This window comes from Nyctereutes procyonoides, unplaced genomic scaffold, assembly GCF_905146905.1.
Source record: "Nyctereutes procyonoides isolate TBG_1078 unplaced genomic scaffold, NYPRO_anot_genome, whole genome shotgun sequence".
In the NCBI taxonomy this organism is placed as follows: domain Eukaryota; kingdom Metazoa; phylum Chordata; class Mammalia; order Carnivora; family Canidae; genus Nyctereutes; species Nyctereutes procyonoides.
The window spans coordinates 14,068,485-14,084,550 of NW_026575046.1; the positions used below are offsets into that span (position 1 = coordinate 14,068,485).

General features: G+C 40.6%; 1 protein-coding gene across 1 annotated transcript in view; it reads right to left on the reverse strand.

The window, feature by feature from the left end:
• ADAMTS12 (ADAM metallopeptidase with thrombospondin type 1 motif 12) overlaps nt 1-16,066 on the reverse strand; it is a 304,749-nt gene that overhangs the window by 9,865 nt on the left and 278,818 nt on the right. The window contains exons 21-23 of the mRNA XM_055325268.1: nt 12,210-12,386; nt 9,061-9,204; nt 1,684-1,837 (exon numbers count right to left, since the gene is read on the reverse strand). Of these exons, the coding sequence (XP_055181243.1) occupies nt 1,684-1,837; nt 9,061-9,204; nt 12,210-12,386 (475 nt within the window). The remainder of the gene's footprint in view (nt 1-1,683; nt 1,838-9,060; nt 9,205-12,209; nt 12,387-16,066) is intronic.

Sequence of the window (16,066 nt, forward strand, 5' to 3'; positions counted from 1 at the left end):
TTGGAAGGAGGTGAGGAAGAGAGTAATAGACCTCTACCTCTCATCTTTAAGAATCTTCAGAAAAAGGCTACCACCTGTACCACCAGCATGTTGGTTTTTCAAGAGTTTTTCGTATAGCTGATGATGTCTACTAGTTGGTTCTTTAATTGGGGCAGAGTAAATTCAGCCTGACCCTCTAAATCCCAATTTGGGGACTATATCTACAAGAGGCATTCTCCACGTTGTAACAGATGTAAGTCAACTATCAAAAAATTCTCTCTCCCTGCCTGAAAACCTTCTCTCTCTTTTTAATTTTAAAAACTCACATGTCAATGAGGCCCCAAATAGCAGTGGAATGGACATTAGAATTCATGCTTCAACCTATTCATAAACAGATAAGACAACCGTAGTCTACTGAAATGAAGTAAGTTGCCCAAAGAAGGTAACTGAACTGGTTTGTTGACAGATATTTTTTTTTCTTTTCAAATGCACTTAATACCCGCTATTTAAAATCTTCACAACAACTTTTGCAGGTTTGTGTTATTATTCTCCTTATCTCCAAAAGGAGAAAGGCTCAGAGCATTAAATAACTTGCCAAGGTCACATAGATAGAAAGAGGCTGCTGCGGGATACACACGCATTGCTGTCTGATTCCAAAGCTGGATTCCTTCCACCCCCGAGGAAGGGCATGTGAGGGGAAAGAGACTGGCTTGGCACTCTGGCTCTGCAATCAGCCCACCCTGTATTCATGAACAGGCCACTTAACCTTTCCAGGCTGTACAGTACAACGCACTTAAAATGGTGAAGGTGACCATAGATCATTCAAATTAGGATGCTTCCTGAAGGTGGAAGTTGAATGTAGCAGACAGCAGTCATGTTCCTCTGTTCAAGTCTCCCTCCTTAGATTTGCTGGTCCATTTTCAGGTGTCACCCCCACCCCCTCATCCCTCTAAGTCCCACCATCCCTATTCTTTAGCCTCTAATGCTCAGAGACCCTGGCCCTTTTGGAGAACTGCCCACACAGCCTACTGGAGCTGGCTTGTCTGTCCATGTAGAGAGCTTTTAGCACCTGCAAATTCACTTCCCCTGGGGTAGCCCTTGACAGGCGGCTAAAAAGTGTGGGAGTGTGGGAGTGTGGAAGTCAAGCCCCCAGGCCTCAGGAGCGGATGGCTCTGACACAGAACTTACAGCCCGGAGCTCTCCTGTGGGAGCAGACTGAAGCAGCAGCCTGGCGGTGCCTTTGCTCTCTTCTGTCTTGTTTCTCCTATTCCCTTTTCTTTGGGAGCATTTCTGAAATGAATCCCTTGCACACAAATTTGCACTTCAGAGCTATTTCTGTGGAACCTGATCTAAGACAGTGGTGGTGCTGCATTGATAGAGAAGGTTGTTCATTACTTGATTGGTTTCCTGAGAAAGTCTGGAGCATCTCTCAGAAGTCTTTGAAAAAGCAGAAGTGATTCTCATCTGCATAGGATGACATCAGTGTGAATGTGCTTTGAGATAGGAAAATGGATGAGATAATCCTTCAAGGAATTATTGTCAAACCTCTCCAAATTGATAGCTTGCTTTGAGTGGAGCTGGCTGGCCTCTTCCACATCAAGATCCCTGGCTCAAAAAAGGGACTAAAACTATCCACAATCAACTCATGCAGGACACCTTATGTATGAAAAGCCCTCTCCCCACCGGGCAATTTCATTCACCCACCAGGACTCTTCTCGCAGGCCTGCTGGCCGCATTTTTGGAATTCTGGAGGTCTGGGTTCGTGATCACACCGGCATCTGTCTTCAGTTGCATTGTCCTCTGAGGAGACACAATGAACAGTCCTCTTCTGAAAGCCACCTCCACAGGAAACAGTGCACTGAAAGAGAGGGGTGCATGGAGAGTCACAAATCTTCCCCAGGACCGCCACAGGAACTCCAGCAGAGCATCTCTAATGTCACTGTGGGAAAGTCTCGATTATCAGAAATCATTTTGAAGGAGTCCAAGAAGAAAGCACTAGTAATTTGGAGATGTGAATTCAGGAGGAGTCGATATACTGACTGTTGAATTTGGCTGGATGTTGAAGTTGGCTTAATTTACTATTGGGCTCTCTGAAGAATGTGGACAAAGGTTGAATACAAGCAAAATAGAACAAAATTTCGTATCTAGGCCCTGGTGCCTCAGAAATCCAGTTTCTCTGAACTAGTTTTGATTTGGGGCTAAAATCAGACGTGAGGAAAGAGAAACAGGAAAGGAAAACCATGGAAGAATGGAGAGAGAATTTGGAAGGGGCCCAGCTCGACTACGTGCAGCCTCAAGCCACATAGATAGATTACACTGCAATGTCCTGAAGTGGCTTCTGGGAAGCAGAAGGGAAGTTCTCTGGCCTGTGAAAGCAGTTTATGATTCCTGAGGATGTAAGAACATGTATCTGAATTTACCACATATACTCTTTAAAAAATTCTTTTAATTGTGTCTATTTATAAAACATAAAATTCACCATTTTAACCATTTTTAAGTATACCATCCACAGCCTTAAGCGCATTCTCACTGTCGTGCAATCATCACCTCTATCCATCTCTAGAACTCTTTTCATATTTCCAAATTGAAACTCTGTACCCATCAAATAAGAGTGCCCCATCTCCCACCTACCCACCCCTACCTCCTAGCAACCACCATTATATTTTTTGTCTCTATGAATTTGACTCTTGCAGATACCTCATATAAGTGGAATCATACAATATTTGTCCTTTGGCCCTTGTGTGTTCAATTAGCATAATGTCTTCAAGGTTCCTCCTCATTATAGCATGCACCAGAAATTCTTTTAAGGTGCAATAATATTCCATTGTACGTTTATACCACACTTCATTTATCCATTCATCTGCCGATGGATACTTGGGTTGCTTCCATATTTCGGCTATTGTGGACAGCAGATGCTCTAATGATTAACATCTATTTCATGTTTTATTACTTTTAGTTTTATCTTTCTTATATAATAAAAATCTCCCAGAGGGCAGAAACCAGTAAGAAATAGCTACTGAGATGATCCTGAATAAATAAAAGTGCGCAACAGAGGAGGGTGGCAAGAACAAAGGAACTTAATCAAGCCAGAATTTGATAAAGAGTACTGGACCAAGATTCCAGAGATGGGCTTTTCCACTTACTGCATATTGTCCTAGATCATTCACTCAACCTCTCTCTTTTTCTGTAAAATAAGGTTGTTAGATAATGAACAAATGATTTCCTTTCCTGCTTTCTGCTTCTAAGGGTCTAATGATCCTGGATGTTGAAGTCCTTCTACTACTCTTGGGCAGGGAAGATTAAGATGAAAGAACTAATTCCAAGCCAAGCACAAAAATAAGCAGAGAAGTCACTGCTCCTGCATTTATTAGTCAATTAAAATGACTCGTGATAAAAAGAAATAAGTAAATAAATAAAATGACTTGTGATAAAGAAGATGCATGAATTTGTGTTGTAGTTAATTGGAGGATTAAGTAGGAAGCACAGTTGCTGACTTGGGTTTCGTTAACAGTAGTAATACTGTGAGTTTGGGGTTTGTTAATGCTCAGTTTCACTTCTTTGGAACCAGCAATAATAAGGAATCTTTGTGCAGAATTGAACTCCCCCAAACAGAAATGGGGCTGATAACCTCCCAGCTAAGGTGCTAAGATTACTGAGCAACTGAATTGATCATACCTTAAGCTGAGCTCCACACTAGTCTCATTCAGTCCTGGATGCCCTGTCGAGAGCCCAAGGGTTCTCTTCAGTGGGACGCTATAAAACTCTGTTGTTGCTACCACTCAACCAACATGGATGGAATAGAGAAGTATGAAGAGGTGGAACCATTAGATGTTTTAGAGCTAATGCAAGCATCTTCAGTGAATAATTTTCTTGGACTTACTATTGATATATGGTAGCACAGTTCTAAGTGCACAGGAGATATCCTTGAGTTCAATCCTGGTAACAACCATGTAGAGTCAGATTTTTTTTCTGCTTTTGCTGATGTAGAACAGGTCCTCCTCTCTCCTGACTTTCCTTTTTCTTATAGCATTTAATGGGCGTGGGAGACTCACATTCTCCAAATCTGGAAAATTTTCTTCTATCAATTCTTTGCCTCATTTCTTTTTTTAAAGTTTTTTATTTATTTATTAATGACAGAGAGAGAGAGAGAGAGAGAGAGAGAGAGAGAGAGAGAGAGAGAGAAGCAGCAGAGACACAGGCAGAGGGAGAAACAGGCTCCATGCAGGGAGCCTGATATGGGACTCGATACCAGTTCTCCAGGATCAGGCCCTGGGCTGCAGGTGGCGCTAAATTGCTAAGCCACCCGGGCTGCCCTGACTGCCTCATTTCTATTCCATCTCCATTCTCTTTTTCTGGAATCTTATTTCGATGTTGTATCTCCTAGTCTGATCCTCTACTTACCTTTTATCATAAATTCTTTTTGCCTTTGTTCTCCTTTTCTTGAGAGATTTCTCCACATTATTTTCCCAATCCTACTTATTTTTTTACTTTTGCTATTATAAAAACTCTTAGGTTCTTCTTATATTCTTTTTATATAGCTGCACTAGGAAGCTATGTCATGGATACTATATAGTCTCTTGTTTCTCTGAAGAGATTACTCATAGTTTTTTGGGGAGGGTGAGTTTGATGTTTCTTTCAAGGTCTATTCCTTGGAGTTTCTTTTGTTCTGTTTGTTATTTTGTCCCTGGTGTGATAGATTTTCTCGAATGTCCAGCAATCCTAGGCTATTGACTTAAGATGACATACCTATGAGCTGACTGGAAGTTCCATGGAGGGCAGTTCCTGAGAGATGGCTTTGTATAAGGTGGTCAGGAAGAGATCTATTGTGGGGTTTTTTTTCTCTTGAGACTAATCCAGTCTCCCTGCCTTTGTGGAACTCTGTTGGGGAAAGGAGGACACTATTTACTGCATATATTTTCACTTGATCTTTGGTGAGATGAGCTCCTTTGTCCCCACCAACTATGACTGATTCCAAGGTCTCTCTTGATTTACCTCTCCAATGAGAAGACCTTCAGGGTCTTCTCAGGATGTCGGATATACCTAAAGATCCAAAAGCCTCTCTTACAAACTTTCAACCAACTCCCATTCCTCCCCACCCTCACTGCTGCCTCAGGGGTACTTGGGAAATTTCTGCTATGGACAGTTTTTAGCTTTCTCGGACATGCTAAGTCAATTCTAAGTTTTGCTCTCTGCTTCTAGCTTCTAAAATTGTATTGACTCCTTCTCTGGTATTGTCTCCTATCCTCTTGTCTTTGTGGATTTGTGGCACTTTTACTTTTTTATGTCTTCTGTTTAATGCAGTTTGGGGAACAGAGGCAAATGTATATGTTCAATCTATCCACATGTGTTACTTGATCTCTATAATTTGCCTTTTTTCACTTAATGATAGGTGTTGGAGGTCAAGAGCAATTCCAAAGGCTGGCCTGGTAGGTGTTAGCCGCCTTTCATGCCCCCTATTCTTTGATATGCACAATCAATGAATTTTTGACGCATGGCTCTTCCAAGGAAACTTTAACTCATGTCTACCTCCAAGAGGCAGTTACCACCCCCTCTCTCTCTCTAATGAAATTTTGAACTTCTGTTGTTAGAAATTTTTGCAACTCATAAATATAGTTCTACCTCATTCTTAAAAGGGCTATACTATAATAAATTAATAGATTGACCAGTTCTATCCATCTAAAATTTAGGTTATTTTTAGAAATTGCTATTACAAACAACATGACAATGAACATCTTTATCATTATCTAGGATTACGTTTGATGGTATACTTGTGGGCTAAATTATTACAGGTAGAACTGCTGGGTCAATCTATGTATTTTAAGTTTTTCATTGATTTTAATGCTTTCTGTTCTAACTCCAGACATGACTATAACTGAAAAAATGTGCTGGAAATCAAAGAACAAAAACCACACAAAACCTCATTTTATAACACCTAAGTGCTGTAATGAAAAGCAGATTACATTTTTATAGGCAAAGGGGGCTGTTTTTGACAATTGCTGACTTCTCTAAAAGCAGGATATGCCTCACACATCATTACCGTAATATTTGCTGGGCTATCATTATCTTTCTTGCCAGAGAGAGTATTATCCAGCTTTCCTTTACAATGAATAATAAGGTACTAGAGCCTCGGGGAAATGATAGACTTAAAAGGTCCATCTGTAGTTATTAATCTTCTGTGGGATTTTGAGTTCCTGAACGGACCCAAATTTATAACATTTTCATGATAGCTCATGTGGTGTCAATTATTCTCTTCTAATGGTCACATGCTTATATTATTATCCAGGATTTCAGAGTATTTTTGAAGAGCCTAATCCTGAAACATACTTTTATTTGTTGGGTATAGTCTTTTCAGGTTCTGAAATCAATGACGGATGAAGAAACTTGGTTTTGGAGTAACTAAATTTCTAGTGAACAGAAAATAAAGTCATTTGCTAAGGGAGATATTGTAAGATGCCCAAATAGAAAGTGATTAAATTACATTTACTTAGAAAAAAATAGAATTGCACATGACATTTTCCATTGTTCACGCGACCCATGGGGACAGGGTGAAAGCTCAGTGCTAGCCCTAGTAGACAGTTTAGCAGGATGCATAAACAAAAGCTTGGCCTGACACTAGTATCCCCTTTGGTGATCATCATGAATCAGCATTAGATGCCAATGAAAAAAGGGAATTCACAGAAAATACTATGTGCTCTATCTAATGAAGTGGCTGGCATCATTCTTCTTTGTCTATTGGGCATTTTCCTAAGCTATGAAATTTTTTTTATTTTTTGCAGGCTAAATGATTAATGTACAATGTTCGTTTAGCAATAGTGAATCATCTTGTTCTTCCTGGATTCGAGTGGGTAATAACTGGAGGCCAGCACAACCTTGAGTTGGATGTAGCAGCAGAAGCTTTTTTCAAGAGTACATGCCAGTATGTGAATTGATCATGGCTGTGCAGGAGCAGCTACACCACCATGAACAAGGAGAATCACTAAGGATATAGCAGCTTAAAAATATCTGGGGCCATTATGTTTGGTAAAGTACTGCATTGGCCTGCATTATAACTATCAAAATATACAAGAACAAGCTACTTTAAAAAATATTCGTAGTTGTTGAGGAATTTGTATATGAGTTGAGACTCCCAGCTATTGGCCTATGATCTGCCCCAGCTGGGGTGGTAGCCAGCTTCATGAAAGCACAACCCACTGGCCTGAACCTTCCATGTCCATGCTGTGTGCCTCTTGCTTCTAACTCTGGGCTTTTCTTATTGAGGCATGAGACACAGTGGGGCCTGCCCAATGCTCACGCAGATGAATAAACCAGGACAACAGGATTTATAACATATTAGCCAACTGTAAGGAGACTTTTTACCCAATCCTAAGAGATGGGAACCAGTAGATCATCTCCTCCCTTCCTGCCCCTGGATAAATGACCCTAAGAAACAGTAGTTCATGAAGCTTTTATAAGGTCTTCTTTTGAGAGTGAGCAACTAGCTGTTCCTGAGTTAGGACAAGTGGTCAGTCTGGTAACATACCAACCTCATAGTTGATTCCCCTCCTTCCTATTTCCTTCCTCTTTCCTATCACCCCTACCTCCTCGGCCTTGTATTTCCTAATACAGTATTAGATTTGGCCTTAAGACTACTTTCTAGAGAACCCAGGATATGACAAATCAGAGTAATGGTACAATCTGTCTATGGGAGAATTTTGTTTGTTTTCAGTGTTACTGATACAGTTCTTTATATAATAAGGAAACTCTGTGAGAACAATAAATCTTTCCCTCATTACAGCTTAATTTTTTGTTTGTCTCTCCATCAAACAGGCTGGCCATCTGGCAAAATGATCTGCAGGTTGATAAGATCTGAAACTCACAAAATCAGGCTACGCCTCAAGCTGCAGGGCATTTCAACTTCTGTTTGCTTCAGGAAAAGCCACAGAATCCAAGGTGTTGGGATACAAAATTGCCTTTCTTTGGGCTTTGTGCCTCTAGGATAATATTGGTATTTGATCCGTTTTCTTTTGAAAGTACTTGGACTTTTCTCTTCTGAGCTCGACAATAAACATTGACCACAGATTAGCTAAGGATCAACTTTTAGCAGACTTAGAGGTATTAATGGCAGAAGAGTACTAGAATTAAAATATATAGAAACACTCTGTAAGTCAATGGGTGTGCTTACAATTAATATATATTACCTTTGGTAATAGAAATCAAAAGATACAAATCAAAACCACAATGAGATACCACTTTACACCAGTGAGAATGGCTAAAATTAACAAGACAGGAAACAACAAATGTTGGCGAGGATGTAGAGAAAGGGGACCCCTCTTGCACTGTTGGTGGGAAGGCAAGCTGGTGCAGCCACTCTGGAAAACAGTGTGGAGGTTCCTCAAGAAGTTAAAAATAGAGCTACCCTATGACCCAGCAATTCCACTATTGGGTATTTACCCCAAAGATATAGAGGTAGTGAAACGATGGGATACCTATACCCCCACTGTTCACAGCAGCAATGTCCATAATAACCAAACTGTGGAAGGAGCTGAGATGTCCTTTGACAGATGAATGGATAAAGAAGTTGTGAGATATATACATATATATACATACACACTCATACCCAATGGAATATTACTCAGCCATTAGAAAGGATGAATATCTACCATTTATATTGACATGGATAGAACTGGAGGGTATTATGCTGAGTGAAATAAGTCAACTGAACAAAGACAATTATCATATGGTTTCACTCACATGTGGAATATAAGAAATAGTACAAGAGACCACAAAGGAAGGAGGGGGAACTGAATGGGGAAAAATCAGAGAGGGAGAAAAAGCATAAGAGACTCTTAACTATAGGAAACAAACTGAGGGTTGCCAAAGGGGAGTTGGGTGGAGAGATGGGGTAATTGGGTGATGAATGACAGGATTAAGGAGGGCACATGATGTGATGAACACTGAGTATACTATGTACTCAAGTTGAAATTGAATTTTTAAAATTAAATTAAATTTGAAATTAAATTTTTAAAATTAAATGAAAAAAGAAATCAAAAGAAAACAAACACTAGGCTAAAAAAAATTGAAGAGAATATAACTGACTCTTACCAGGTCCCAGTTCCCAGTGGCCCAGTGACAGCAAGGCTGGCTGTTGCAGGGCGCATTGGGCGTGGGCCTTTTTGTCCAGTCACAGAGACCTCCCAGACAAGTCACCACTCGCTCCTGAACTCCGCCTCCGCAGGACCTGGAACACTGGTATATAACAGGGACAAGTTTAGGTAAAAATCACATGGTGACATTTTCAGTGATAAGGGAAGACCTTTTTATTATTTTGTTGTATGCAGTGTTCTTAAGCATATCAGTAACTATACTGGAATCTGCAGCATCTGTGCCAGGTTACTCGCAATGACCAAATAACAGTGATGAAACAAGAATTAAAGAGAAAGAAGGAAATTGATAAAGGACATTCTGAGGAGACAAGAAAAAAAATGCCACATAGTTTAAAGTAAAACAGCATGTCAAGGAAGGAATTTTGGTTAAAAACCTAAACAAGTGGTCATTCCAGAATGGACATCATGTTATTGAATAGATTATATATCCTATGAATATGTTATACATTCTTCCCTGACCTCATTCTTTAATGCTCACCCCAAACTGCTTTCTGCCTTCTGGCACAAGTATCTAGAAACCAAATGTAAAATGTAGACGTTTTTATTATTATGATTAGCTCCAATGGTCCAAACAAAGAGCATGTATTTGCAATACAGTTTTGTTCATTTCCTTTTAAAATGGCATTCAGTCTTCCCTTCCCACTACAAAAAGCTTTAGAATTTAATTTGTCCATATTCAGAAAAGGGGAATTGATAGGTTTGCCCCAGGGTCTGATACACTGACTGTAATGCTCACAAAACAAATTTGAGATGACAAGCTGGATTCCTAAAGGGATACAACTCTAAAATGTGTCAGGTTTTTGCTCACTAGTATAATTTTATAAGATCTATTGTCTCATTTTCACAAGGTTTCTAGGAGGAAATTACATTATCCACCAAGAATCTTTGAGAAGTACTTTGAAAAATCTTAATTATGATATGGTAACAACAAAATAATTATGGTTGGCAATATCTACCCATCACATCAGGCACAATATGTGTGGTGGTGCCATAGAAAACAGAGAAATTACATGTAATTAACCCATTCCGCTCAATAAAAGAACTAATCTATTGACTTCACAATATTCCAAGTTTGAGGGTCAATGTGGATTTTTCCCATTTATTCTATATGTTTTTAACCCTATATGAGGAATGAAGGAAAGGGAGCCCCCATTTGAGATCACTATGCCTACACTCATGCACAAATTCAGGGCCACCTGACTATGTAATCTCTAGGAAAGGAGGTGAAGAAAGTGTACACTAGTGATTCTCCAAGTTTGGTCTCCGGACTGGCAACCACAGCATCTTCTGGGTGCTTGTTAAAAATGCAAAATTCAGGCCTCACCCCAGACCTTCAAACTGGACACTTTGGGGGATGGGGTCCAGCCATCTGTGTATTGACAAACTCCAGGTGATTCTGAAGTGTGCTAAAGTTTGAGACATTCCGACAGCTGAAATGCATCTTCCATGCTGGGAGTCTGGGCTGGCTGACATGCCAAAGGGGCCCTCAGTATTCTCATGATGGCAGTCTGTTAGATAGTGTGTATAGGAAAAGCAGCATCTTGAGTGGTCAGGAAAAGCACCTAAGGGTGTCCATACCCTCAAAAGCTCCAGAGAAATACTTGAGTGATTTTTGCATTTTCCATTTCCTCTGCTCCCTCAGAGGGAAGTCTTCTAAACTGTGTGGTTTGCTTAGAACAGAGTACCACTTCAGAGAGGAGGGGGGTCGGAGCCCTTCAGGAAACAGCTCCTGATTGGGGTTCCCAGAATATATCATTTTCATAATCATAAAACAGATCTGATTGTTCATCTTTAAAAACCTACAGAAGGCATTTCTCTGACAAGGCTCCTCTGCAAATTCCTGGATTCTGAAAACTGTCACCAGGTTCATCATACATGGAGGACTTGGAGGCCTAAGTCCAGAGCATGGGAATAGCAGGAACTTCATGTGCTCTAGAGCTAAGCAGGTAAGGAGGAGACAGAAGGGACAGTGTGGCTGCTACCCCAGAAATCACCAGGTATTGGCCCGGAGCCTCAGGAATCAGCATGGCTTCTTGACCCTGTAGACAGGAAGTAGCTCTAGGGGGCTCAGTCTTCTGTAAGCTTTGACACTACTCTGTGTCCAATAGTTGTGGTTCACCACCTTCCTTTCCAGGGCATGTGGAAGGTTTAGTTCCCCCTCAGAGAGTTATCGATTCACTCTTCCTCCTCAGTTCACTTTTTGTTCAATGCCTATTGGGCCGATTCCTATGTTAGAAAGAACAAAAGCACTGCAGTCTGCCTTAGGCTTAAACTAATATTCCACCATTTATTTTCTAGTTGTGTGAACTCATGTAAGTTTCTTAATCTCTAGATTTCAATTTCTTCACCAATACAATGGAATTAATAAAGCCTACCATTCGGGTTGTTGTGAGCATTAAGCCAAATATTGTAGGCAAAATGCCTAGCCCATAGACATACTCAAAATAGGCTGGGTTCCTTTTTTTCTCTTCTTTCTACCACGCATGGATATGGGTGGGAGGATTTTTTTGGAGCTGTTGAGGTATTTGCCTAGTGGCAAACGAGATTATCATACTTCACCGAAGAGCAGTCACTTTGTTTTCATGTGCTGAAGTAGGACCAAGACCTAGCAGAGCCTGGGCTCTTACAAACCAGAGGACACACACACAGGCACAAACACACTTCCTTCTATTTGCGTAAACAGTGACCTGGGCATTTAACTGAGAGGTGGAACTCTAAAATGCACTGTGTGTGGAAAGGATCTGGCCATGACCCCCAGCTCAACTGCAGAGGCCTAGCCGAGACATGTGAGACCCTAACTGGTTCTTATCAGAGTGGTCCGTGTACATTTCCCCATCATGGACCCCAGTTCCCCAGTATATCCATTTGGAGACTGGATTGTGATAAAACACTGAATTGTCACAGCTGCAAGCACACAACATAGTCTTCAAGGTGGCCCGTTAGGCTTCCTCCTTACAGTGGTGGGCCCCTGAAGAGGCCAGTCATTGTCATGATGCACATGTGGTCTTCCCTGACTTCTAGACTCACAAGGTAACACAGCAATTTACATTTGCCTAGTTGTGAGGATGATGTATTTGGAGGCCATACCTGGCTCCAGGGCTCCACCTGCCACTCCTCACAGGGCTCCACGTTACAGCTCCTGCTCAGTGGGGGAGGAATGCCAGCCAGGAACTGGCAGTGAAATGGCCTCAGGCTCTGGTGATCCCGGCTGTCCACGCACTGAATCTCCCGGATCTGGAAGCCCCCGCTGCAGTTTCTGGAGCACTGGATGGAGAGGGAGACAAAAGGGGATATCTGAGTCCCTGGTGTTAGGCTTTCAATCCCCTGAATTCCACAAGCGTTTGCAGAGAACCATGAAATTCCAGGCTTCCAGTCATGAAGAAGGGTTAAGTCCAGCTCAAGTGAACTGTTTCCCTCACGGTTCCTCGAGAGGGTGTCACTGAAGCTGCATCCAAAGATGGGCCTGCCTATGTCAGAAAACACAGGTGTGGAAGTATGAGAACTGGGTTCTCAATTTTGACTGAGAGAATGCGCCAGAAGGAAAGTGTGCCCTTTGCTGTAGGTATGTTTGGCTCCCTCTATATATAGTGAAAAATTATGCTCTTTCTGGCTATAGTGGAGTAGTCATAATCACAGGGTTTTGGATAGTGAATGAAAATTCCTCAAAACTTTCCATAGAGGTACACCCTGAAGTACAGTTCCCCCTGCTTCCGCCACTTGCAGATTGTACCAAGCCACCTGACTTCAACCCTTGGGCTGTAACATAGAAAGATGCTGGCCCACGTGACAAGGGACAAACCGATGCTCTAACACTTCCATAAATTGAATGTTTAGTTTCTTAGAAATAAATGATACTCGCCAAACATCATCTTGCCCCCCCAAAAACAAATTTAAAAACCTTACTTTTCTGCCTTGTAGTAAGTACACAAAGGAAAAAGTAACTGTTTGAAATCAGCCACAGAACAAATGAGGAAGCATAATTTCCATTCAAAGCACCCACTTGTTTGCCAAACAGATTCCTGGGAAATAGCCTGTGGTAAAGCAAATGGGCTCTTTATTAGGACAAGGGAATTTTACAAGACCTAAGTATGAAATGGGATTTTATTTTCCTATTTTTCATCTGTTGCTGCAATCTTCAGCTCCAAAATTTAATTTTCAAGCTAGCATTCCCCTTTTGTTAAAGTGTTCACATTCAATGAGAAATGAACTTTATTAATATGCTGAAATAAATAATAAGGGAAGACACTCATTAAATCTATGATATTTCCATTCCATTTTTCAAAACAGCCTCTGGTTCAGCTAGCAAGAGAGAATTGGCAGGATAATTAACCACCCCACTCCAAATGCTGTTTTGCCTTGTCTGCTGAATGCCAATTATTATATTCATTTTCTTACTGCCCTAGAGGAGAGTCACTGGATTCATGTTTTCCTAACCTGGAACCTGTGGACCAGGCTGAGGACAGGAGCCAGACTAATGAGAGCAGAAACCCTGGCCAATCCCCTACTGTGACCAAATAGGCCCATTTTCCAGTTACCACCTGAGTTCAACTAGTGTGATCTGCAGACCAGATCAAGTTAAATGAAAAATACCCTTAGCTTACGGGAACCACTGGTAGAGATAAAATGAAATCTCAATTCTCCCTTGTGTAGTTTTTGATTTGGGAAGCCATCCTGATACATTTTCCACATTGGACTCACACAGAGTGTTCAGTCAAGTACAGTGAAATTCTTGAGCATATAGTTGGGAGGTCAGTAGACTGCACTCAGGTGTGACTGACAGCAAGTGGCTACCTGAGTGCGGATGAATCCTTTCTCATCTCTCAGCCTCTATTTCTCCATTGGTGTGGAAAGGAGGATGAACTAGAGGATGAAACTATCCCAACATTCTGGAGTGGTATAAAGTATGGCATCACTGCATTTGTATTCTATTTTGACTTCAGAATACTTTTTTGCTTTCCAAGTTGAACCAAATACTAAATTGGGATACAAAAAAAATTCTTTTCTGTTCATTTCCTTATGCTGAACAGATTCTTAATACCCTTATGATTAAATGGTTCATTCCAAAAACTGTAAGTTGAACAGCACCAAAAATTCATCCTTCTATCTCTTCCCCCATCACAACCCCACTTCCCTTTCTCTCAGTTATTGGGCACTTGCTAAGTTCCAAGCTCTATATTCCAATCTAACAGGAGGAGAGAGTTACATAAATGAGTAGAAGGAATGAAGATTATATACCTAATATATATGTAAAGATTACATCATAAACTATTCATGATCTAGTGAGGGCACAATGGAGGAGGTAGGCAATTTCACCTGGGAAGGTCAGGAAAGGTCTAAATTAAAGGAGCCAACGTTTGAGCTGAAACATATAGGATAAGTAGATGCTCACTCAGCTGGCAAAATAGGGTGGGGGACATTCCAAATGGACAGAATGGCATATACAGAGGCACAGCATTATGAAACAAGAAGGCTCACTTGAGAAAAGCAAGCTGGCTAGAATGCTAGGGCAAAGAGTACGGATAGACAGACAGATGGCAGGGGCCGTTGTGGAGAGCCTCCTGGTCTGGACGTTAGTCCTCACCAGAATGGTCTTGGGTTCATGCTTCCTGTGGTCCTAAATGCTTCTATTTCATTGTCATTCCTCTATTTAGGGATCCCTTAATCTAAAACCCTCAAAGGTGTCAAGAGAGGGTAACAGATCAGACATATAACAAGTTATATCAAGAATAAAATAAATGCAGTGATTTCCAATATATAATGACCTTCCTGCTACTCAATTTTGGCTTGCTGGGGACAGAGGGTCCCTTATGATATGCTGTGTTTTAACTTTTGCACATTGGACTTTAATATAGTTCCTGGGAACATGTTATATGTCAAAGTTAGGGAGGGTCTGTATTTAGCAAGAAAGGGGCTCTTTCTCTATTAAATTCCTTTCTACAAACTCAGATCTAAAAAAAATATATCACCGCCATTGACATCTATAAAATCTGATAAACACAAAGGCAAGAAGTAGAATAAGACAAAAAGACTAGCAATAGATACAAATATTTTAGCAAATATTTGAAACCCAAGACCACAAGAAAAGGCTGCCACTTTCTCTCACTTTCCAGCAAAAGTCAATTACTGCTAAAATAAAATTGCAATGTTCCCTAGGTTGGAAGACAGAACATTCCAAGAAAAAATGCTAAAATGTTTCTGATTCGTTTCAGCAATAATCAAGATCTATTAGACTTAACTATGAAAAGGGAAGTGCTCATTCTCAGAAAGCAAATAAAGGGGCTGTCAAATCGCCAGTTTACAAAACTTCAGAAAATGCAGGCATCAGGATGTTCCACCGGTGGTGAGTGGAGCTGTGGATGATGCATCGCTTTGGTGTCAAACCCAACAGAAGGCTTGTCAAACTCATTTTGTCATTTCCTGAATTTCTTGCATGACGACTCTCCCTTTTTGTTCCTCATACAAATTTTAATGTCCTGAAACTGGCATGTGTCTTACAACTGATGTACATATTTATTGTGTAGCGTTACCTTTCTTTCTGAAAAGTTGTCATTAAATTGATGATGTGTCCCCCAATGGATGGTTTCTTAAAACTGGGAGCGTTTGGTAACAGCTGTGTGATCAAGCATCAGTGATTTAAACACCCCGAGCTTTCATTTCCTCAGTGGGAATTATAAAGAAGGTCCTTACAAATTTAACAACTCCTTTTACTCTCTAATGTATCCTAGTGTGCAAGACAAATTATACAGTTACCCTAATCATGTGACCCAAGTTGAGGAGTTTCCTTTCAGCATAGTCATGATAAATCTCAATCCAATCAGATGAGCCAACACTTATCAAATAGTTCTATTCAGAAACAATTTTTGAAAATAAAAATATTTCTATAAATAAAAATTGCATATATCCATGTACACTGAATCCTATAAAACATATTTATATTGGTACAT